Here is a 25,300-nt window from a genome sequence, read left to right as displayed (position 1 = left end):
TAAACTCCATCGAGCATAGACCCAGAGTCCTCAAACATTCCTCATATGTTAAGCCTTTCATTCCTGGAATCATTCTTGTGAACCTCCTCTGGACCCTCTCCAGGGCCAGCACATCCTTCCTGAGATACAGGGCCCAAAATTGCTCACAATATTCTAAATGTGGTCTGACCAGAGCCTTATAAAGCCTCAGCAGCACATCGCTTCTTTTATATTCTAGTCCTCTTGAAATAAATGCCAACATTGCATTTGCCTTCCTAACTACCGACTCAACCTGCAAGTTAACCTGAAGAGAATCCTGGACTAGAATTTCCAAATACCTTTGCACTCCAGATTTCTGAATTCTCTCCCCATTTAGAAAATAGTCTATGCCTCTATTCTTCCTACCAAAGTGCATGACCTCACACTTCCCCATGTCATATTCCATCTGCCACTTCTTTGCCCATTCTCCTAACCTGTCCAAATCCTTCTGCAGCCTCCCCGCCTCCTCAATACTACCTGTCCCTCCACCTATCTTTGTATCATCTACAAACTTAGCCAGGATGCCCTCAGTTCCTTCATCTAGATCATTAATGTATAAAGTGAAAAGTTGTGGTCCCAACACTGACCCCTGCGGAACTCCACTAGTCACCAGCCACCATCCTGAGAAGGACCCCCTTATCCCCACTCTCTGCCTCCTGCCAATCAGCCAATCTTCTATCCATGCTAGTACCTTGCCTCTAACACCATGGGCTCTTATCTTACTGAGCAGCCTCCTGTGCGGCACCTTGTCAAAGGCCTTCTGGAAGTCCAAGTAGATAACATCCATTGGCTCTCCTTTGTCTAACCTACTTGTTACCTCCTCAAAGAATTCTAACAGATTTGTCAGGCATGACCTCCCCTTGATGAAACCATGCTGACTTTACCCGATTTTACCATGGACTTCCAAGTATTCTGAAATCTCATCCTTAGTAATGGACTCTAAAATCTTCCCAACGACCGAGGTCAGGCTAATCGGCCTATAATTTCCCCTCTTTTGCCTCATTCCCTTCTTAAACGGGGGGTTACATTAGCGATTTTCCAGTCCTCTGGGACCCTCCCTGACTCCAATGATTCCTGAAAGATCACCACTAATCCCTCCACTATCTCTTCAGCTATCTCCTTCAGAAATCTGGGGTGTAATCCATCTGGTCCAGGTGATTTATCCACCTTCAGACCTTTCAGTTTTCCTAGCACCTTCTCCTTGCTAATGGCTACCATACTCACCTCTGCCCCCCGACTCTCTTGAACTTTGGGGATGTCACTCGTGTCTTCCACTGTGAAGACTGACACAAAGTACCTATTCAGTTCCTCTGCCATTTCTTTGTTCCCCACTACTACTTCTCCAGCGTCATTTTCCATGCTGAGCACAAGTAAAAAAAATTGGGAAGCTAAATTGTAATCAGTACTATAGTTTGCACCGTTAGAACTTCACATTTTTGTTCTAAGCTGCAAATACAATATCCTTCCCGCTGTCCCTCCATTTTATATTCCCACTGCATTGAAATTAAGACTAACCAGTCTCATACTCAAACTCAATCTATCCCCAGAACCTCAGAACCTTACCACTTGCAGCCTTTGTTCAATCCTACAACTTTCAAACTTTTTAAAAAATAAGCTTGGAGTCATCCATTTCTCGTGTCCCAAATTATTTGACCTGCTGTTTCATTCTTTTGAATCTTGCTGTGCCCTGTGCTTTGGACCTGAGCCCTTCACCTTAGTTTCTCAATTAAAAAAAAAACTAATTCTCTAACATTGTCTGGGGAGGTGCAGTTACCACTTGTGATTTAAGTTCTGTACCCCTGGACCTTGCTTTGATCCTTTCAATTGTAATTAGATGGTTCACTTGGTTGTTTTACCGCCAGGTCAGATAGAAAACTGTAACTTGAATGATGTATAAAAGATGTAGGATCAGTCAGATTTGATCAAAGTTTATCAAATGCACTTTAAAAAGATCACTTTTCAAGTCAGAGTTTTAAAACCAGAAACTTTTTTAACGATGACAATAGTCAATTAAAGCATTCTTGTCAAGCAATGTGTATAAGAGGGATTAAGGACCAACATTACTGTATTTTCAATCAGTATTTCATTCTGCATAATGCACTTACAGTAAAATAAAGCTGAACATACCATTGCTGTGAATGTTGTAGTATCCAGATGCACAATCAATGTCAGATTTACATCTAGTCCTTTCATTTGGCAACTGAAAAAGGTAAGTATTAACTTTCAGCAAACTTTTCAAACCGTTAACAAATTAAACTAAGCACAATTCTCATACACTTATCGCACCATTCATTGTGTTGATCTTTCAGAGTATCTTTATGACAGGACACTACATCTTTGGTTTTAACCCTGCTGCAGAACAAGTTTCAAATTTGCCTGACATATCCTGCTAATAATATTTGTAGATCTAACTATGTGTTAAGATCTTTAGGGCCCTTCAGTTAATTGTGCCATACCACATTTTCACAGAGCTAGCCTGGCAGAAACTCTGCATTTGTGGCTCTCTGTTGCCATTACAATGAGGATGGTATGTGAAGGTTTTAATGTTTTGTTACTTTGACCAGCTAAGGCTTCCAGAAATTGGTTGAGTCAAGTATTGTCCCCAGTATTTATTTGCAGGATAATATGCTCCAAGTTAAAGTCCTAAACTCGCAATTGAGACTGCCATTTTAGTACATTTGTGCAATTAGGAACAATTCCAGAACACTCCATTCCTAATGGCCACCAAAATGTTTTGAAAAATACATTTTCATTTTGGATTATTTTTGATTACATAAAGTCTGTTTTACCAAGACATTTTTTTTTATACTTCCAATTATCCTCTATAATTCTAGTGCCATTTTAATTGTCAAGCCTCTAAATCTGTTTGAATGACATACCTCTCCTTATTACATTCTGCTTCTCATACAATTCACCTAAAAAGAATGCACCCTTCAAACCTGGCTGCTTTCACCTCAGGAACCCCGCCAATGAACCCAAAAAGCACCAAAATTACAGCCATATGACAACCAGATATGTCATCAAGCAAGTCATCAGCACTCTCAAGGTGCTATTCAAGTGCCTGTACAGGGATGGAGGTGCCCTTCAGTGCTTGTCAGCGAGGGTCTCCAGGATAATAATCCTGTGCTGCAATCTGTAAAATACAGAGCAGCAGTGAGAACTTGAGGTGAAGAAGGAACAAGCCACTCATCACTCACCATTTGATGAGGATTCAAATGAAGAGAAGGTGGAAGATGAAGATGGTCACTGCAGTTGCTCACATTGCTGCTCAGGTTGCCAGGTACTTACTAATCACTCAAGGTTTCAGTTAATCTATCAGACTTGACTAAAGCAACAACAGTAATTCTTCACTTAAAGTTGTTGTTGCATTCTTGAAAAGTGTAACTTTAAGTGAAACAACTTTAAGCAAATAAGGTTTTCCCATTACAGCCAATGTAAAAGCTGTATTTATGCTCTGTAGGACCACTCTCATCAGAAAAAAGTTAAAACATTATGCCCTGTAAGTTGAAATAATGTACGTTCTGAAATTCTTACATTCGTAAATGAAATAACTTTAAGAAAATAAATTTAAAAATATGAAAGAAATATGCTAACTCTTCTACTCACCTCCCACTTGCCAACTCCCACTGGCCAACTTTCTCCTGCAGGCCAACTCCCTCTTGCCAACATTTTCTTGCTGCTTCCCTGCCCGACTCTTCCACTCACCACTACCACACTGTGAGTAAGGGCTCAAGGGTAGGGTGGCGAGAGGGAGGAAGCGACTGAGGCAGTGAGAGGAGCTGTGAGTGAGAGAGCCAGGAAGGGAAGTGGCTAGCAGGAGAGAATTGGTATGAGAGAGAGATTCTCGGGGAGCGGGAGAGAGTCATGGTCAAGAGAAGAGGCCGCTCCAAAATGACACCAATCAGGTCATGCACACTCTGTCAGCCCCAACACAAAACAACACTAAATTGAAAGTCCCAACTTTCCCAACAAAGTCCTAAGTATGCATACCAGTTCAATTATATCCGCTATGCTAAAGTGAAACAATGCTGAATGAGGCAACTTAAAAAAGGGACTCACTGTATCACCTGACACAAAACCCTCTTAATACAAAGCAGTCCCCTAAAAACCCACTACACATCCACAAATTGGTCCCCATCAATTCATGTCTTTGTACTCATCCACAAGCACAGAAAATATTGGGGCAGATCCGTGAAACGTTCCAAGGCCGTAGCTAAGTATTAGTATTAATCATCCTGTTTGGATGGCTGGTATTCACCGTGGTCACACTACGCATTGATTCATTTGATTTCTGGAGTTGAAGTTCCACAGAGGAGGCCAGTCTACCATGGAAGAAGACATTTTCACATCAATCCGTTAGTGTTTGATCTGGGTTCCTGCATCCTTTCTGCTATTATGGACAATGTATGTGACATGACTGCCAGTACCTCAGATTTGTTGCTGTCCCTCTGTAGTTATCCTTTTCATCACTGGCCCCTGGGATTCAGCATCTGTGCCCAGCTGTGCAGAGCTTAGAGTGGGATGCATGGCCCATCATGGGATTCACCACAGGTGCCCATACCACCACTCTCTGCTCATGTTAACTTGTGAACTATGAATCAACAGATGAAAACTCAGCTGTCTAAATGGAGCCACTGTGCTGATGCCTGGTAAGCATGTGTTCTGCAATGGTGCACCCTCTGAAGGAGTTGGCTCCTCCATGGAACTCTCACCCTGAAGGCCCTGGTGAGTCAGTAGAATTAGTACTGGCAATGTAGAAATGTTGTTACTTAGCATAATTAAAATGATCCAACCTCATCTGTCGCTGAAATCAAGTCAACATGGCTTGAATCATATATGAAATGTGGGTCGTAGGTATCTAATTCTGTCACCAAGCATCTGCAAAGTCCCAGTCTCTCGATCTCCATTCGTTGGGGATGCAGATATGCCACTGATCTCCATGGCCTCTTCCTCTGATTATTGCAGCAGCCGAGCTCTGGTCCCCTCCCTTCCCCTGTCTCTTGAGCTCTCTTCTCCAGCGATGGGCCAATTACAAGACTATGAATTTTTGTAATGTATGTTTTCACCCGATGGAGGCAGTGCATTTGGTGAGGGTGACTATCCAGCAGATGCATCATAACGCTTAAGGATCGAGGTGGATGACAATGGCAAATGAATAAGTGGTAAGGAGCTGCAAAGAAAGTGAGCGATGGGTGACGTTCAATCTTAAATAGCTGTAAAGATTGATGTGATAGGAAAACACTTGACCAAACAGAGTGAGGGGATGTCCACTACAGGATGTAGATGAATCAACACTTCTTGCATTTCTTGATGTGGTTAGATTATTAAAGCACTTCCTGCACCGGATCCTGGCATGGGGTACAATAGTCCTCCTGTGAACCTCTTCATCTAGCTTTAACTGGACCTTCTTCATGGCAGAAGCAGGTTTCAATTTTTCCATTGCTGGGGAAGATTATCTCCTTCCTGCTCCTTACTACACCCAGCAGTACCTCACTTGAGGCAATGTTAAATCAGAGCAAAGACTTTGATCATCCAGAGTCCATGGGCAGGATTTTCAGGTTGGTGTGTAACAATGCTTTAAAATGTTTGCTAAACTTTCCCATCCATATCTTTTCCAGGTGCATGTGTGTGGGCATGATCGGTGGGCCCCGGAGCAGCTGGGGAATGGACCACCACCCACGATCGGCCCCCAACTGCGATTTCACACTGGCTGGCCAGTGAACTGTGCGCTGAAATGCTCAGCGCTGCTGGGATGGGGGCAGGAGGAGGGCAGGCGCTGATGTAAGCACAGGCACGGGTGAGCGCTGAATGAAAGCTCCCTGAAGGCAGAGAGCTGCCTCAGGGAGCTGAAGACTTCAAAACAATTAAATAAAGATTTTAAAATCTGGAAAACAATGTCCACGCATCAGAATCAGTCAGCTGAACATATACATGATGAAAATTCAGCCCGTACATTTTTATTTATTTTATTTAATAACGGAAACCTCATCCCACCTTGGATGAGGTTTCATCAAAAATTGCAGATTTGCCCATCCGCCAACCATAGGGTGGGATGGACCACAAAAAATTGGGGACAATTGGAACCTTAACTTTAATTGTCGATGGACGCGCTGACTGAAATATCGCGTGAGCACAGAATGACATCCAACATCGTCATGTGTGATTTCGCGTCTGATCAGGTTGGGCGCTTGCCCGTACGCCGACCTAAAAATTATGCCTCACAAGTAAGTTTTCCTTCTCTTTCCTAAACCTCCTAGTTCCTCCAAATTCCATCTTTGAATTGGTCCTTTAAATAGTTGAGTTGCAATCACATCATATGGGTGACCAACATGCCCATTGATATACACAGGAGATGTGAAACCCTGAAGTAAAATGATAGGTTTAACTATGTTGAAACTGAAAATTCTGATGCAATTAAACTCCTTCTGGATTTTGCACCCACTATTGCTTCCTGCTATTCAGAACTCACCTCTGTTACTTTTGGGTCCATAATATTGAAATGTTTATGTAACCTGTACAGTTACTGAACATAGCAAACATAATTACATCATATTGTTGAAAGATCATTACACTGTCATATTGGTAAACAAGGTGCACCAGGAAAAGATATGGGTGGGAAAGTTTAGCAAACTTTAAAATGAGAAATAACGCCCAAGACAAATAGATCAGCGTGAGCTGAATGACAGCATATGTGGATTTCAACAAGGCAATGCTGACATTCTGCAAGGCACTGATGAGATCTGAGTATTGCGTCCAGTTTAGCTCCTCATATTCAGGGAAAGACATGGGGTGGAGTTTTCCCAACTTTGCACTAAGTGCAGTATCGGGCAGGTAAAACAGTGAGCTGCCCGCCGACCGCGATGGCAGGTATTCACACCGGATTGTCCTGAGCCCGCCTCATTATTTATGCATTCCTGGGAAACACGCTATTTCCATGGCTGGCAGGCTCCTCATTTGCCCGCCCACCATCATCTCACCGTTGCATCTTACCAGGCACCATGTTTAAAGGCCAGCCGCAAGCACAGTGCTCAGTGCTTCCAGCTCACCACTGCTGCTGGGGAGAGATGGCCCTCAAAGGCAAGAAGACTGAACCCCCTCCCCTGCCGGTTTAATGACCGTGCGACTGCTGGATGTCGTTGAGGCCTGCCAGGATGTCCTGTACCCCACTCTGGTTGCAGGATGGGCAGCAACATGACCAATCCGGCTTGGGAGGTGATGGTCAGCGCCAACGCCCTACAAAAGAGGACAACCACCCAGTGCCACAAGAGGATGAATGATCTCCACTGTTCTGCCAGGGTAAGTCACTTACTCACAAACCCAGCACACATCTATAGGGCCCTCACTCACTGCCAGTTCAAAGGACATCACCATCACTGTCCTCATCCTGTCCATGGGACCACTCACCACCCGCACAGGCCAGGCATACTTATCATCTGGCCTGGCAGGCGTTCTGCTTACACTTTCTTCATCTCTATCCATGCAGGACAAGCTGGCACACAAGAGAGAGAGGTCGCTGACCGGTGGTAGAATGCCCGAAATCAAGGTACTCACAGACTTTGAAAACAGAGCCACCCAGCTGGCCGGCGAGCATCTGGACCAGTCCTGTGCTGATGGTGAGGTCAGTGCTGCTCTACCAAGTGAGGATCCAGCAGTACAACATCCATCAGACAACCATGCATGAGTGATGTGTCCTCTTTCACAGGCCAATGCCATTCACTCATTATCACTCCTTGCTTTTGCTGGCACATCTGCCAAACAGCCGACAGAGTCCATGACCCAGGGCCTCCAATCAAGCCCCGAAGGAGCCTCTGAAGAGAAATCTGGAGGCACTCTCTCTGAAGTCCTGTCACAGTGCTCACCCATACCCTCCAACAGCACAGAGACACACACCTCGGTGAGACCTAGCTTTGGAGTAACCCCAGGATCACAATCTGGTGAGCACATTGCACTGTCTGATCTACAGCAGGCGGCGGCAGAGACTTCCCAAGTGTCTGACACTCTAAGGACTCCTGGAGGCCAGAAATTTGCTGAGTCCAAGTCAGGTGATGAGTCTCTGGACTTGATTATGTCACAGTTGCTGGACCTGCAAAGGCATGCTCGGGAATATCAGGAAGGGATGTCCGCTGCACTCCTCAGATTGCAAAGCACAAAGAAGGAGTCCATCTGCCTTCAGTTTGAGGTGATAGCGCTGGCATGTCAGTGCACCGAGGCCAACACTGGTAGGATGGCAGCCACCACGGAGACCTTGGCCTATTTCTATTGCTGATGCCATTGGTGGCCTCCAATAGTGTGTACTTGAGAGGGGCCAGGCAGCTCCATCTCACTCCAGCTACCCCTGCTCCTCAAGGAGTCATCCGGGGCCTCTGGGCACCCATAAGGAGGAGGATCTGCAGGTGTGCACTCCGGGCCCATCCATCCAGGTGACTTCACGTATCTGGCCCATCCAACTCCCCTCTTCCTGTGACCTCAGCAGCTGTAGCTCCACAGCCCGAGGAGGGTTCCACTTTGACACAGCAGGACCCTGAAACCAAGTTGGGGCCCTCCAAGTCTCGGTCCTCCAGAGGACACCTGCCAAAGTCATCACAGACAGGGCATTGCAGTCAGCAGGCTGCCTCCACCTTCTTTGTGGATGTCTGGGGAGCACCAATACGTAGCAGCAGGGTTATAGGAAAGTTAAGGAGAATTAACTCTTTTGAAGTCCACCAAATAAACTAAATTAACAAGTTAAGGAGAATTAGTTGCACAATCTGGGCACGGGTGTTAATCACTTGTACATATTTGTTCACTATTGTCAATAAACTCCCAAGAATATCTCCCTGCCTATGGCTCCTTGTTCTGATGAGCAATGGTCTTGTCACTCAGGTGTGAAACCTTTCTGCACAAAATAAAGGCCGGATGACTCAGTCCAGGTCCTCTTCCCTGTGCTCTGTGCAGCCTTCAGACCAAAGTGATAGTCCGGCCTCACACTCCCTGGAGATATTACTGATGCCTGCGCCTCGATGGTGCTGGTCATTGCTGCCAGAATGTAGTGGGTAGGTGGCACAGAGTTCTCTCATTCTCTCGGTGTGCTCTCAGTACCTTTAAAGAGGGGCTTGCTCCCATTTCTTCAGCATCTGTAACCACTGATGCTGTGCTCCAGCTCCTGAAGGGCTCAGGTGCTGAAGGTGGACAAAGCATCAGATGCTTCTAAAGTTTCATGGCTGCGTCTCTTTGATATGACCCTGATCACAGAGTGCAAGCAAGCTGCCCTCGGCCAGACAGAAGTCAGACATTCTGAGAGGCTGTATGAAGATTTATGGAGTGTTCTCAATGTATGTCATCATCATCCTCCTGCAGTCAAGTGATTATTAGGGCCTTCACTGCCTCTCCATGACAGGAGCATTCTCACTGAGGGTACTCGCGCTGCCATAAACCAGACTGGAGTCAAACGTTCACAACTGCGATGAGAGGATCTATGGGGTCACCTCACTGCATGTCGTCACCATCCTCCACAAAGCTAGCAGCCATGAGGGCCTCCCGAGCCTGCCTGCCTCGCCTAGCCAATGAAATGGCCTCATCCCTGTCATCGTCACCTCCAAGGACCTCCTCAGCTTCATTCCTGTCCAGCTCCTCCATCCCCTCCTCAGCCAGCTCATCTCCCCGTTGGAGCGTCAGGTTGTAAAGGGCGCAGCAGACGACAACGATGAGTGACACCCTCTGCGGACTGTATTGCAGGGCTCCACCAGACCAATCCAGGCACCAGAATCTCATCTTCAGCATCTCGACGGTCTGCTCCACCAAGTTGCGAGCTGCAGTATGAACCTCATTACATCGACGCTCTGCTGCAGTCTGAGGCCACCATACGGGTGTCATCAGCCATGGCCTCTGCGGGTAGCCCTTGTCCCCGAGGAGCCTTCCTGGCAGCTACTCTTGACCCTGGAAAACTCCAACGAAATTTGACCAACTGAGGCTGTAGGAGTCATGCACACTCCCTGGGAAACTGCGCGCACACCTGCAGGATGCGTTTCCGGTGGTCGCACACCAGCTGCACATTCAATGAATGGAAGCCCTTAGGCGGTTGATGTAGTCCACCATGTGTTGCGATGGAGATTTGAGCACCACATGAGTGCAGTCAATCACACCCTGCACCTGGGGGAAACCCGAGATATGTGCAAATCCAATTGCTCTTGCACCCTGGCTCTCCTGGTCCTGGGCGAAATTCACAAAGTTGTGTGCCCTTGCAAAGATGGTATCCCTGACCTCATGGATGCATTTGTGATTGGAAGCTTGAAAGATTTCACAGAGGTCACCTGTGGAACCCTGAAAGGGGCCACCAGCATAGAAATTGAGCACCATGGTCACTTTCACAGCCACTGGCAGTGGATGTCCTCCATGTCCCCGTGGTGCCAAATCCTGCAGCAGGTGGCAGATCAGTTCCCTAAACATTCACAGTCTCCGGCAATACTGGTTCTCGTTCACCTGCAGGAATGAAAGGCTACGTCTATAGACCCTGGATATCGCTAGGTGCCAGCCTGTGATAGCTAGCTGTGGCTCTTGGGCGGTGTATGCAGGAGCTCCAGCCACCCCTACTTCCTGAGGCTGCTGCTCCTGATCTGCACAGCCAGGAGCCTCAGTTGCTCTCTCCTCCGTTGTCTTCGCACTCTGTAGGCCATCAAGCATACAGCTAGTTCACCAGACTCCATGATCCTGATGTACTCCTCCTACAGGATGAAAGAGAGGGATACTTGGTTAGGATGGGTGTACTAAGAACCTGTCCTGGTTTAAGTGTGACGGCCCTTTAACGCTTCCTGGAGATTGCTGACCACCACCTGGATGGCCAGAGATTAGTGCGCTGCATGACTGCCCTGTTAGCTTGAACCATGGGGGAGACTGGTCCAAACCAGGATGCTCTCATTGCAAGGGGCCGTGAGCACCTCCAGCAATGACTGCTACATGGCCAGCTTTAGCAAGGAGATTGTACCACATGTGTAGTCCAAGTGCTCATGAATTTGCAGTCTGTGCCAAGGCAGGGCGGTGGTGGTGGGGGTGGTGTAGGGGGAGCTCTGGAGAACTTGGTGGCACTTTGATGCCTCTGCATTGCTTGACTGAGCAGATAAGCTAGGAGTTTAACCCCAATCATATCACTGTGGCTGCGCCTGAAGTGTCTCAGTTGCAGAGGAATGGTCACTTTCCACAGATTTCCCCGAATGCATGGCCACTTCCCTCGCCTACCCTACCCCCCACCCCGAATGCTTGTGTGCTATATTGAGCGGCAGGGCTGCCCTTGCCACCCCCATCCCATCATCAGCCGCCTCAGAGGCAGGACTGTCCTTAACCGCCACCACACCCCCACCAACTGCCACCAGTCACCTCAACAACAAGGCTGCACGCCCCCCCTCACAAATCACCTCAATAGCAAGGCTGCACTTGCCCCTTGCTCCCCCTCACCCTCAAAAATCGCCTCTGAGGCCAGGCGGCATCTGTCCCCAACTCTCCCTCACCCTCAAAACTCGACTTCAAGGCAGGGCAGCATTTAACCCCAACCACCGCCCCCCCCAGCACCACTGAAGTCTGCAAAGCAACAGGCAACTCTGGTGAGCTCTGCAGAATGTTGCTGTACGCTCACCTCCAGTTCACCCAAAGTGAAGGCCGCCAAGTGCACGTCACCTCTGTGCTGTTGTGAAACACATTGGCGTGCTTTCCCGCCGACATGAATGGACAATCCAGTGGGAGTGCAAGAGCCTTTCAGGATGGCCTGATAATGATATGCTGATGTATTACAATGAGATTCCCGATGACCAATGGCGGGAAACCCGGCCCGCTGTCAGCAGGCTGAGCGGACAATCTCAACCCGCCGTCGTGAAACCAATCGCACCACAATGTCCACTCACACCACCTATGATGCCCACTGTCAGTGGGCATAGAAAATTCCAGCCATGGTCACCATGGAAAGAAGTCAAAAGAAAGGTAACAAAGTGGGTCATATCATACTGTGTGATATAAACCTTTGACTACTTAACATCTTCATGTGAAATTCCTTTGTCCCTTATTTTTGATTGAGCTGATCGCCCATTGGGCTGGGAAAAATGAGAGTTTGCAGCTCCTGCTCCTCTGGCATGGCCAGTTCTCTTTAAGGTAGGTGGAGGCTTTGCTCCTTACAAAATAAACCAGAATTCACAAATCAACCTAGCATAAGACATTTCAGAATCAATGAATCAAAGAATCTTACAGCACGGTAGGAGTCCATTCAGCCGGTCATACCTGTGCTGGCTTTTTGATGGAGCTGTCAAGACAGGCCCACACCCAAACATTTTCCCCATAACTCTGCAATAGTCCTCTTCAAGTACATGTCCAATTGTGTTTTGAAAGTTACAATGAAAGTTATTTGATTCTACCACACTTTCAGACAGTGCATTCCAGACCTTGACTCTTGTCTCCTCATTTTGCCTCTAGTTCTTTTGGCAATTATTTTAAATAACCTCTGGTTATGCACTTGCCAGAGTAAATAGTTTCTCTTCACTTGCTTCATCAAAACCCTTCATAATTTTTAATGCATCTATCTATTAGGTCTCCCCCTAACTATCTCTGCTCTAAGCAGGCCAATTCCAGCTTCTCCAATCTTACCACATAACTGAATTCCCTCCTCTCTGGTATCATCCTGATATAGCTCCTCTCCACCCACTCCAGAATCTCGGCCTGATTTTGAGCACTGCACCATACTCCCAGAGCTACAGCAGGAGACCAGAAGAACAGCCAAAGAAATTCAGCCTCCCAAGTTCTGATGCTCAGTGAGTGTTTGCATGCTTTGAGTGATTTACGAATGAAAAAGGAAATGATCTAACAGAATTTTTAAAAAATCTTACAAGAAAGAACTTATAAGGTGGCAAGGAAATATTTTTAAAGTATGCATCTGAACTGTAAATTACAGGTTTTACTATATAATAACTGGGTGTAGGACAAGAATTTTTCAAAAATATTAAGTAAAAATAATTGGAATAAATTGAAATAATTCAATAAACCATTACTTTAAAAAATCTGTGTTAAATATCCATTGGGTTAAACATATAAATAGTTATGAGCATGAAAGCAAAATACTATGGATGCTGGAAATCTGAAACAAAAATAGAAAATGCTGGAAAAACTCAGAGCAGAAGTAAAGAGTCATACGAACGCGACACATTAACCCTATCTTTCTCTCCACTGATGCTGTTAGACCTACTGAGTTTTTCCAGCATTTTCTGTTTTTGTGTGTAATATAAATAGGTATGGCTGGATTAGAGTCTGGATTGATGTGTACAACATGTATGATGTGAACCTGCCTGGAATCATCTACCATGCAGGGTGATTACGTAAATATGAAGTGTACAAAAGTTACAGTACTTGAGTAGAAAGTTAGATAGCTTGAGAGTTAACATTCTTCAGAGAAAGGGTCTCTGGAACAGAGCTAGGAGTAGTAAAGCTGGTAAGGGGTAAGGTAATCAAGTAACCATTGACAAATACGGCAATAAGCAACAGATGAGGACAAGAAGAAGACTATCTGTATAGCTGGATTTGTCTAGTAAGTATTTCAGATTCCTGGGACACAGCAACCACTCTTTGGGTAAGGGATGGCAATACTAACAAAATGGTCTTACCTAAACCAACAGGTACCTGTGTTCTTACAAAAAGGTTAACTAGGACAGTGGGGACCTTTCCCACCAAATCTTTTACACCTATTAATGTAGTGAAAAAGGAAAATGCATACTGTCAAAAAGTGCAAGTAAAAGGCCAACAGCACATATGGGCAGGTGGCGGGTGGGGGGGGTTTGCCTGTGGATAGTCACTCGTAGAGGAGTTCTTTACATGAATATACATAAAATAAGAAAGAAAACAAATTGGTTTGAAACACAAATTCAGCTTAAAGGGAATGCCGTAGTAGCTATTACGGAAACCTGACCACATCCTGAGCATTGGGATTGGGACCTTTAGAAAGGCCAGGGAAACTGCCCCGCACAGTTTTGATCTCCATATCTAAGGAAAGATATACTTGTTTTGGAGGTGGTATAAGGAAGTTTGGTCCCTGGGATAAGAGGGTTTTGCCTCTGATAAATTAGGCCTATATTCTCTGGAGTTCAGAAGACTGAGAGACAATCACATTGAAACATACAAGATACTTAGGAGGCTTGATAAGATAGGCACTGGGAAGTTGTTTCCCCTGGCTGGCAAATCTCATAGGGGCACAGTCTCAGAACAGTGAACAGGGAACTCAGTAGAGCACATACCTCTGCCATGCTATGCTAACTCATTGTTATTACAATTATGTAGTTCTTCTTTTGAGGTTTTTCCCTGCCTGGTTGATGCTCTGTAACTACAAAGCTGATTTTTTTTTTAATATATAAGAGCTTCTATCTAACTCAGGAGGCTTCAGGCCAATCCACATCCAACAACCTGCTTTGAAATCTCTGTTCAGATTTTGACAGCTGTGACAAATTGCACCACAGCAACTGAGACAATCTGCAACATTCTAAAAAAAAATCATCAATATTCTAAATTAAGCAACCCACAACATTCTAAAAGAAAAAGTCAATTTGCCCAACTCCTAATGTTATCAGATGGATCCTGTAAAAAATTTCAGCATCCAGATCCAATCCGCATCTTCGCCAAAAATGTATCAGTTCTTCCTTGAGCCATACTCTGTGTACTAAGTTTTGTTGAAATCAGTCCATTACTTTTTCAGATATATTGTTTACAGACAAACAGCAACGAATACATTACCTCTGCCATAAGGGGACGATCATTTAAGTGGGGAGAAATTTCTTCACTCAGAGGATTGTGAATTTTTGAAACTCTCTACCCCAAATGACTGTATATATTTAAGGCTGCAATAGACATATTTTTGATCTCTCTGGGAATCAAGCCATATGCAGAGGTTTGCATGTCATGCTCCCTGTGTGGTGACAGGCCCATAACTGCTGGATTAATACCAACTGTAGAGGGATGAGGCCTTTAAGTGGACAATTAATGAACAATTAAGGGCATCAGTTGGCAGTGGGGTAGGGAGGCTGTCCACAGGCCTTCCTGCCACAAAGTTGATGATCAGGGTCCCTACCCCACCCACCCCCAACCCCCGGCCCCCCACCATCCCAGAATCAGAGAATTCTTACGGCGCAGGAGGCCACAATTCAGCCCACCATGTCTGCATTGGCTCTCCGAATGAGCAATTCCCTTAGTGCCATTCTCCTGCCTTGTCCCCGTAACCCTGCACATTCTTCCTTTTCAGATAACAGTCTAATAAACAGTTTAGTCTTGTCTGATTAAATGTCCTCCTCACCCCCAAATTCACCACAAGGAGAGCATGAAATATCGCTCAGTGGCTGAACACTTTGCGTTTATGTCAGTCTTTTTTCTTTTAGACTGGAATAGAATCAGCTGATCAAATAGAGTCAACTTGAATTTGTGAAGAGTAGGTCAGATGTAACTAAGCTCGTTGAATTATTTGAGATGCACACTACCATGATGGATAGGGGATCAGTTATGGCCTTTGAGAAGGGATTAGATTAGATTTTGCATAAGAGATTAGCAAAAATTGGAGTGCATGGAATTAGGGCTAATCTTGTGACATGGATCAATAATTGGTTGGAAAGTAGGAGACAGAGTAGGGAAAACGTATTCATTCTCTGAATGGCAAGTTATGACAAGTGACGATCCTCTGGGATCTATACTGGAACCTCAGATTTTCACCATATATATGAATGACTGGATGAAGGAATAGAGAGGTTTGGTATATCAGGTTTGCAGTTGAGACTAAGGATAAGAGGCACGGTAGGTTGTGTGGATGAGAGCAGGAAGTTGCAAAGAGACAAACATAGACTGTGAGTGAACAAAGCTATTATGGGTGGAGTTCAATGAGGGGAAGTGCGAGTCTTCTCCTGAATCCAAGGAAGACAAAATAGAATATTTTCTTAATGGCAAGGCACTAAGAGCTGTAGAAGAGAAAACTGATTTATCTCCTTGTAAACAAATTACAAAATTAGTACACAAGTACAAAGAACAATCAAAAAGACTAACAGAGTATTGACATTATCTGAATGAGGTTGGAATTCAAAAGAGAGGAAGTGATGCTTCAGTTGTACAAAGCCTTGGTTAGCCACCAAATGGCAGGAAGGATATATTAGCCTTGGAAGGAGTATAGTGCAGATTCACTCAAATGATAACAGGACTTAAAGGTTTAAATTATAAGGACAGATTGCATATTCTTAGCTTGTATTCCCTCAAGTTTAATAGGTTGAGGAATGATCTCAGAGTTGTTTCAAATGATAGTTTCTCGATCTACACAATTGAATCTCTATTTCCTGGGAATCAGAATCTAGAATTAGAGCTAGGCCATTTAGCAGTGAAATTATGAAGCACTTATTCATACAAAGGGTAGTGGAAATCTGGAACTCATTCCCCCAAGCAGCTGTGGATGTTGGGTCAATTGAAATTTAAGATTGAGACCAATATAATTTTGTTAGGCAAGGGTATCAAGAGATATAGAACAAAGGTGTGTAAATGAAGCTGAGTTACACATCAGATCTCAAGAGGCTGTATGGCCTACATGTTTTTCTATGTTCCCATGAATACTAATTTTGAAAAAGCATTGAGAAAAGCAAACAGGGAGGGGAGGATCTAAATCTGGCACCAGCACAGCAGATGAAAAAGTGAGCAACCAAACAATGAACCAAACCGGATATGTTAAATACTGAACTTCTTATGTATTTGGTCACCCTTTCCGATGAGAATTTTTACATTTATTGATACATTTCTGCTGATGAAACCAAAAGTATGGAATAAATAGGCTGAGTGTCCTACACGGGTGCAACTGACTTAATTTTAATGTGACTTGATGATTAGATCTTATATTACAAAAGGGCTGTGGCATAAGCTCTGTTCAAATTGCAAACATTCATGTGAATTTACATGTTTAGTTGTAAAACAAGTCACAGCAATTAAGGATGTGAAGTATCTGCTGAATTCTTACCTCAGGACACCGGCCTTGCACCTGATTCTTTGTAAGAATAACATTAGTCATAACAAAGAAGGAATTTTCTTCCTGTTAAGAGAAAAAAATGTTAAATAACATGTACAGCCATAAAGAAACAACAATGCTTGAATCTCTAAATAAAATAAGTTTTCTGCATCAAAACTCTCAAAAATTACACTTGGATAAAACCTTCCATTTTAGTAACTAATAAAAGAAATATGTTTACTGCTTCAGAACTAGAAATAGAACTTTCAGTATTATTTTCTGTGCTAGGAGTTTGATTTTGGTGGTCCAAACAGATTTGAAATATACATTCCTTGTAAACAGAAAAACATATTCATGTTGCAGTCAGGTTAAGAAATGTATGGATAGATTTTCAGCTTTACTGTCTGGGCAGTTACCTGGCAAAGCTAATCACCTGCCCTGTATGGAACCTGCCCAATTTTTATCATTCCATTAATTTTAAGGAATGAAATTTGTCAATGAAAAGTCAGGTGGGTCCTATCAAGAGCGGGCAACCTGCTCTGCCTGATTACCACTCAGCCAGAAAAGATAAAAATCCATACCTTCCTCTCCTCTGCAGATAGGTGGACAAACAAACACACTCTTGCCTGCTCCTACAATAGATGGAGAGAAACACAAGTCCAAGCAAACAAATGCATCTCCCTCAATAGAAAGAGGGAAAATGCAATCTCCTTTCAGACAGATAAACCATACAATCCAGTCCACCTGCAAAAAGATTCTACTTCCTCAAATAGATGGAAAAATGCATCCTCCAAAGTAGATGGAAAATGAGATGTAGCAGAGAGACACAAATGTCCTCTGAGAATTAAACTTAATTCCCACTTCTCTTGCTCTTTTCCTCCAACATAACACACAAAGCTATGCAAAAAAAAACCACACAAAGACAGTTCATTTTCCCTCTAGCAACCAGAAGAAGAAAAAATGCAGTCAGTATCCCAATGCAAGCACAGGGAAGTAGAGAGAAAAGCACACAGTGGCAAAAAGCAATGAATTGATTCCCCAGAAAAAAAAACATGCAAAATCTTCTATGACACAGAAAAGGATAATTCCCTAAATCTTTCTGGCTTTTTCAGCTCAATGATTCACTTCTGCAGTGCATGAGTGCAGTGATTCATGCAACTTTAATAAACTGAGTATATTTTAATTAATGACCTGTCATAGGAGAATATATGCATTATATGATTTTCAAAAGTTTTGGTATTCAAAAATGTACCTGTGAAGGGATAACATAATCAGCTGCATCCCATATGTGTTCTTCAAGAGGAGTTGAATTTGTAATGGCGATACCTTTGACTTTGGTTGTGACTGAGCCGATGGTGGAATCAAATTCTTGGTAGCCTTTCTCCCACACAAGTACCCATCTGGAAAACATTTTTTTTTAAATTGCCAATGGTAATGATCATTTTGCTGTATGCAACAAAATTGTCAAACAGTATTGAATATTTAATGGCTCTGAGGAAAGTTAATTAAGGGTATTTCTATTTCAGTACATTGAAAGATTGTCTATATGCTGTGCCTTGGGGTTTTACTTGTATTTGAAGCAGTGTATTTGAAGGTGGCTCAGCACCACTTTCTCATGGGCAATTAGAGATGGGCAATAAATGCTGAACTTGCCAGCAATGCTTACATCCTAAGAATGAATTTTTAAAATTCCTAGCTGTACAATCAAAGATACTTGTAAGTTGACATTGAAATGGTAGTCCAATGGTTATGGCACTGGACTAATGACCCTGAGGTCTAAGTTATCATCCCTCCATGGCAAGCTGTGAAATCAAATTAAACAAATCTGATAATTTGTAGACTAGCATCAGAGGGATGGCCTTGAAAGCTGCTGGATTGTCGTAAACCCAAATGTTCTTTAGTGAAGTTAACTTGCCACCTCAGATCTGGCTGAACTATGATTCCTGTCACAACATTTGGTATCTCTTAATGCCTTCTGAAGTGACTTATCAAGCTACTTAGTTACAAAACAACAATTACAAATCTGATCAGAAAGACCCATCCATCGGATCAGGACAAGACTCAAGCAATTCCAGACCAGTCAACTGTACAAGCTAGCCAAGAAATAATTGTACTAACAGAATTATATTTCAGCCAACATCCCAAAATCCCTACCATTACCATCCCTTGGTATGTCCTGTCCTGACCCACAGGCAGGATAGACCTACCATAGGTAGCTGTGGTCCTGAGAATCTTTAACATTGTGTTTCAGCTCCATAGTTTCATGATAGATTACAGTTCAATATATTTGTGAACTCAAAACAATGAGTACTGGTACACTATCTGATCATGAAAGGGATGTGGATGGTTACACAGCTCTTTCTCATCCTATCTTTACCAACTATACAGATTGGTATGTTTCTCACAGATAGCAATCAGGGGCAGAAATTGGATTTTTTTTTTTACAATGAATTTAGTTGAATTTTAACTTTCTGCTCTCCTTAACTGAATTTAACTACAATTTCCATCTTTTCCTGGAGATAAACACATGTTGTGGGGAACTAAGTAGATTTGTTCACATTAACAGAAACTACAGAGCACAGAGACAGAAGCAGCAAGGAAAATGTAGCCAAAGAGTTGCCTGAAAGAACTTGCATTTATATAACAAATTATTAAATCTTCAGGACGTCCCAAACCAACAAGTTAGTTTTAAAATGTCATCACTGCTGCACTGTAATTTGCATACATCAAAGTTCCACAAGAAGCAAACTTGCCAAATCACCAGTTAATCTGTTTTTTAGGTTTTGCAGTTTAAAGGAGTAATATTGACCAGGACTCAGATCATTCCATGCTCTTCTTTGAATCATGGTGGAATATTTAACAAAACATTTTGAGATGCTTTACAATTGGGCTCAGGAATGGGTGGGTAGAGCTTCGGGGAAGGTGGTCAAAAGCACTGTTGAAGAGAAGTTTTAAGAAGGCGTTTGAAGGCGGAAACATATAACAAGACAAGGTGGTTCAAGGAGGGGAGTAACTGAGTGCTGGAGAATTATGTGGAGAAACTCAGATTGTTCTTACAACAAAGAGGTTAAGAGGAGATTTGATAGCAGTGTACATAATCATGAAGGGTTTTGATAGTTTCCCTTTATTTACTTTATTTGGTTCCCAGTCAAGCAACATCTTGATTTTAAAATTCTCTTCCTTGTTTTCAAATTGCTCCATGATCTCACTCCTCCCTATCTCCATAATCTTCTCCAGCCCTACAACCTTTCAAGATATCTACATTTCCCCAATTCTGGCTTCAGCACTCCTGATTTTAATTGCTCCACTATTGATGGCCGCGCCTTCATTTGCTTTGGCCTTAAACCCTCCCTATACCTTTACACTGCTGTAGCCCACTTTCCTCCTTACTGCACTCCTACTTTTGGTCATCGGACCTAATATTTCCTCGTGCTCCTGTCAAGCGCCTGGAGATGTTTTATTATATGAAAGGTGCTATATAAATATAAATTGTTATTTCTAATAGCTGAAGGGTTACCAACAAGAGGATACAGATTTAAGATAATTGGCAAAAAAGTGAGATAGCTTTAAAAAAAAACAGGGTTGTTATAATCTGGAATGCAGTGGCTGAAAGGGTGGTGGAAGAGCTTTCAATAGCAAATTGAATAGGGACTGGAGAAATATTTACAAAGGGGAAAATTTGCACGGCTATGCGAAAAGAGCAAGGGAATAGACTTTATTGGGCAGGCCCTTCGAAGAGCCGATACGGGAATGATGGACCAAATGACCTCTTTCTGTGCTGCATGATTCTATCGCTGAACGATGCTTTGATTGGCAATATTACCTTCCCGATACCCTGAGAACAATCAGCCAGAGTTCAACTCGTAATGGCTAGCCAATGACTTGCTGAAAGGTTTTCTTTATTAGACATGTGATTTGAACACGTTCGGTCCAGCTCTGACTATCATTTAGCAAGGTAGTTACCAAAATATTTAAGAGCTACCTTTACAGAACGGGAATAACGGAAAGGAGTGGGCGGGATAGAGGACGAATCTCCATTTCATATTAAATTAAAGTGAAACTCATTCATCAAGCATTACTCTTCCATTGGCTTTCATTCAGTGTTGACGCGTCATCTGTAATCGTCGCATAGCCTAAATCCAAATTCGCCGTTGTTTCGAAATATTTTCTACATTATAAACATTTCACAGAAGTCCAGCATGACGTTTCACATAAACGGCTTGAATGTCCAAAGGTCGTTGCCTCTCGGATTTTGTAACTAGTACATCTTCGCAATTTAAAAAAGATGCTACTGTATTTTCTGTTATTAATAATTCCGTATAATCTTAATTATTTCTCTAATAAAAATGCGGAAGAATTACAGTGTAGCTCACCCAATAACGTAGGCAAGGATTGCTAACTGGACGACCCTGTTTACGACTCCAACTTTTCTGTTTTTAATGAGTACGATCCTGGGAGTATCATATTCCACAATAAAATCACAAACTGACGTACAGCAACCTGCCATTGTTAAGGCTGTTCAGTTTCTTCTCAGATGAGACCTTAGCACTCTACTGCAGAGCCAAGTCCTTCCCACTTGGTCATGTGATTCTACTATTTATTTTGCTCCTAATATTACTCATATCGAATCAGCTTTTGTTTGCTCTGTGGTACTGAAGCTTGATCAACAGTTTTAGAGCATCCAGTTTCTTTAGAAAGAATAGAATTGTGTCTTAACCTGAGTCGGATATTAAATGTATTACCTGGCCTCCTGTGTTCTTATGAGGGGAAAATCTCGGAATTGGGTCCTTTTTTTCAAGTTATGGCGAATGTTGTAGAGCCTCGGTGAGCTCATTAGATAGTAGCTGAGACCAGGAAAATCACCAGTCTAATTGGCATTGTGCATTGAGTTAGTTGCTGTTGCATCAGCAGTTAAAAACATAAGAAACAGGGCAGGAGTAGACCAATCAGCCCCTCAGGTTTGCTCATCATTCAGTACAATCATCACCGATCTTCTGCATCAACTCCACTTTACTGCCTGCTTCCCTTATCCCTTAATTCCCCGAGAGACCCAAAAACCTATTTCAGTCTTTAATCTACTCAACCATCCACAATCCTTTGGTGTAGAGAATTCCAAAGATTCAAAACCCTCCTCAGCTCATTCCTAAATGATCGACTGATTATCCTGAGACTGTGCCCCTATGTTTTAGATTCCCCAGTCGGGGGAAACAACCTTACTGTGTCTACCCTGTAAAGTCCCTTTAGCCTCTTGTAGGTTTCAATTAAATCACCTCTCATTCCTTCAAACACAAGAGATTATAGGCCTAATTTACTCAGCCCCTCATCATAGGACAATCTTCTCATTCCAGGAACCAATCTAGTGAGCCTTTGCCTTATTGCCTCCAATACAAATATTTCCTTCCTAAAAAATTAAGACCAAAGCTGCACACACTCCAGATATGGCCTCATCAAAGCTCTATACAATTATAACATGGCTTTCTTATTCTTGTACTCCATTTCCCTTGGAGTAAAGGTCAACATTCCATTTGCCTCCCTAATTGCCTGCTGGCTAACTTTCTGTGTTCCTTACACGATTACACCAAAGCTTCTCTCAATATCAACATTTAGAAGTTTCATGCCTTTTAAAAATATTCTACTTTTCTATTACTACCAAAGTGCATAACTTCCCACATCCTCAAATTATACTCCATCTGTCACCATTTAAGCTGTCTTCATCTCTGCAGCCTCTTTCTGTCCTTCTCATAGTTTATTCCCACCTAGATTTGTATCATTAGCAAACTTGGATACAAATATTTGTTTGGTGGTACAGAACTTGAGGACTGCTGAAAAAAATTCATTTTGTCAAAACTTTTCGTCTTGCACTCATCAGGACAATCACAATAATACCAAGGTCAGGGTAAGCAATACTAAATGAGATGGATCGCAGAATCACAGAATTGTTACGGTGTAGAAGGAGGCCATTCAGCCCATCGTGTCTGCATCAGCTCTCTGAGCATTTTAACTTAGTGTCAATCTCCTACTTTTCCCCATAACTCTGCACATTGTTTCTATTTCAACATTCATCCAATGCCCTCTTGAATGCCTCAGTTGAACCTGCCTCCACCACACTTCCAAGCAGTGCATTCCAAACCCTAACTACTCACTGTGTGAAAAAGTTTCTTCTCACCTCACATTTGCTTCTTTTGCAAAACACTTTAAAACTCTGCCCTCTGGTTCTCGATCTGTTTACAAGCAGGAACAGTTTCTCTCTATCCACTCTGTCCAGACCTCTTATGGTTTTGAAAACTTCTATCAAGCCTCCTCTTAGCTTTCTCCTCTCCAAGGAAAACAGTCCCAACTTCTCCAATCTTTCCTCAAAACTGAAGTGTTTCATCCCTGGAACCATCCTCATAAACCTCTTCTGCACTCTCTCACATCCTTCCTAACATGTGGCACCCAGGACTGTACAGAATGCTCCAGCTGAGGTCTAACCAGTGTCTTATATCGGTTCATCATAACTTCTCTGCTTTTGTACTCTATGCCCCTATTAATGAAACCTAGAATACTGTATGCTTTAGAAACCGCTCTCTCTACCTGTTCTGCCACCTTTAATGACTTATGTACATATACATGCAGGTCTCTCTGCTCCTGCACACTCTTTAGAATAGTGTCCTTTATTTTATACTGTCTCTCCATGTTCTTTGTACCAAAGTGTATCACCTCACACTTCTCTGTATTGAATTTCATTTGCCACCTATCTGCCTACTCCACCAATGTGTCAATGTCCTTTTGCAGTTCTACACTGTCCTCATCAAAGCTTACAATTCTCCCAAGTTTTGTGCCATCCACAAACTTTGAAATTGTCCCTCACACACCAAGATCTAGATCATTTATATATATATCAGGAAAAGCAAGGGTCCCAATACCAACCCCCTGGGGAACTCCATTACAAACCTTTTTCCAGCCCGAAAAATACCCACTAACCATTACTCTGTTTTCTATCCCTCAGGCAATTTTGGAGAGTGCTGATTGGCAAGTGGACTCTGCTTGGTAGAGGCGTTGCCATGGAGAATGCACTAGTTAATGATGACTGACAGTTAACTGCTAAGCATTGTTTGAAATTTAAACCAGGCAGCTTGACTCTGATTGATCAAGGTATTGCCCCAAGGAATTAACCAGCAAATGGCTATCAATTATTTTGTTTAGCTGAAGTAGGCACAATGTATATACTTCGACAAAAAGTATTTTTTCAGCAAAACTTGGATACATTAATCTCACTTTTTTTTTTCTAAGTTATTAAGATAGGTTGCAAGTAGCTGAGGCCCCAGCACTGATCCTTGCAGCATTCCACTAGTTACACCCTACCAACTTCAAAATGCCCAATTCTCTGCTTACTGTCCATTAAGCAATCTTCCATCCATGCTAATAGATTACCCCCAACTCCATGAGCCCTTATCTTGCCTATTAGCCTTTGTGCGTCACCTTACTGAACGCCTTTTGGAAATCCAAGTATATGACATCTACTGGCTTTCCTTTATCTACCCTACTAGCTACATGTTCAAAAATCGCTTAATACGTTTGTCAAACATGATTTACTTACTGTACTTTGGAGATAATGTTGACTCTGTCTCATCATACTATAATTTTCTAAGTACATTTTTAAGACTTCCTTAATAATAGATTCCAGCATTTTCCTGATGAATAATTATTTTTATTCATTCATGGGATTTCAGCATCGCTGGTAAAGCATTAATTGCTCATCCCTAATTATCCTTGAGAAGGTGATAGCGTAACACCTCCTTGACCACTGGAGTTCATGTGGAATAAGTACACCCACAGTGCTATTAGGGAGAGTGATACGGCACAGCTGGTGGTAAATGCTGAGCTGCTCAAATCCCAAAGGGAAACTTGAAACAACTGCCACAACTGTTTTGTAATTTTCAATACGCATGCCTTGAATTCAGTAGTAATAAGACCACTGAATCTTATAGGTTTCTTTCAAAACTAAATTAAACCTTTATTAATGGAAGAAATGATATTAAGCACACAACAGATTTACAAATTACTACTATGATAACTTCTAAATTCCCTAATTAAGCTAACTCCCAGTTGCGCTTTCCTTAAGGCAACACCTTAAAAAGACCCAGGCAAAGAAACACGATACCCTGAACAATCCAATTCTAAGTGAGTTTTCTTAACTTCAGTTCTTTGTAGACAGCAGCTTGAGTCTTAGATGCTAGAGGCTTTTTCACACTTGTCTTAGATCTTGGAATGCCTGCCCTTACACATAGCCTTCTCTCCTTTATACATATTTTCCCCTTTGAAGGCAAATTCCCA

The 25,300-nt window shown here is 42.9% G+C and overlaps 1 protein-coding gene across 2 annotated transcripts in view; it reads right to left on the bottom strand.

Annotated features, from left to right (window-relative positions):
- The window catches only part of LOC121285920 (P2X purinoceptor 4-like), a 56,066-nt gene extending 34,522 nt beyond the window's left edge, over positions 1-21,544 (bottom strand). For both annotated transcript variants that reach the window (XM_041202867.1, XM_041202868.1), the window contains exons 1-4: positions 21,358-21,544; positions 18,237-18,384; positions 16,997-17,068; positions 2,146-2,218 (exon numbers count right to left, since the gene is read on the bottom strand). In XM_041202867.1, the coding sequence (XP_041058801.1) occupies positions 2,146-2,218; positions 16,997-17,068; positions 18,237-18,384; positions 21,358-21,491 (427 nt within the window). In that variant the 5' untranslated portion in view covers positions 21,492-21,544. The remainder of the gene's footprint in view (positions 1-2,145; positions 2,219-16,996; positions 17,069-18,236; positions 18,385-21,357) is intronic.
- Positions 21,545-25,300: the final 3,756 nt, after the last annotated feature.

The sequence above is a fragment of the Carcharodon carcharias genome, chromosome 13, assembly GCF_017639515.1.
Source record: "Carcharodon carcharias isolate sCarCar2 chromosome 13, sCarCar2.pri, whole genome shotgun sequence".
Classification (NCBI taxonomy): Eukaryota; Metazoa; Chordata; class Chondrichthyes; order Lamniformes; family Lamnidae; genus Carcharodon; species Carcharodon carcharias.
The sequence above is the reverse complement of the archived record's forward strand: the minus strand, read 5'-3'. Positions and strand labels throughout refer to the sequence as shown.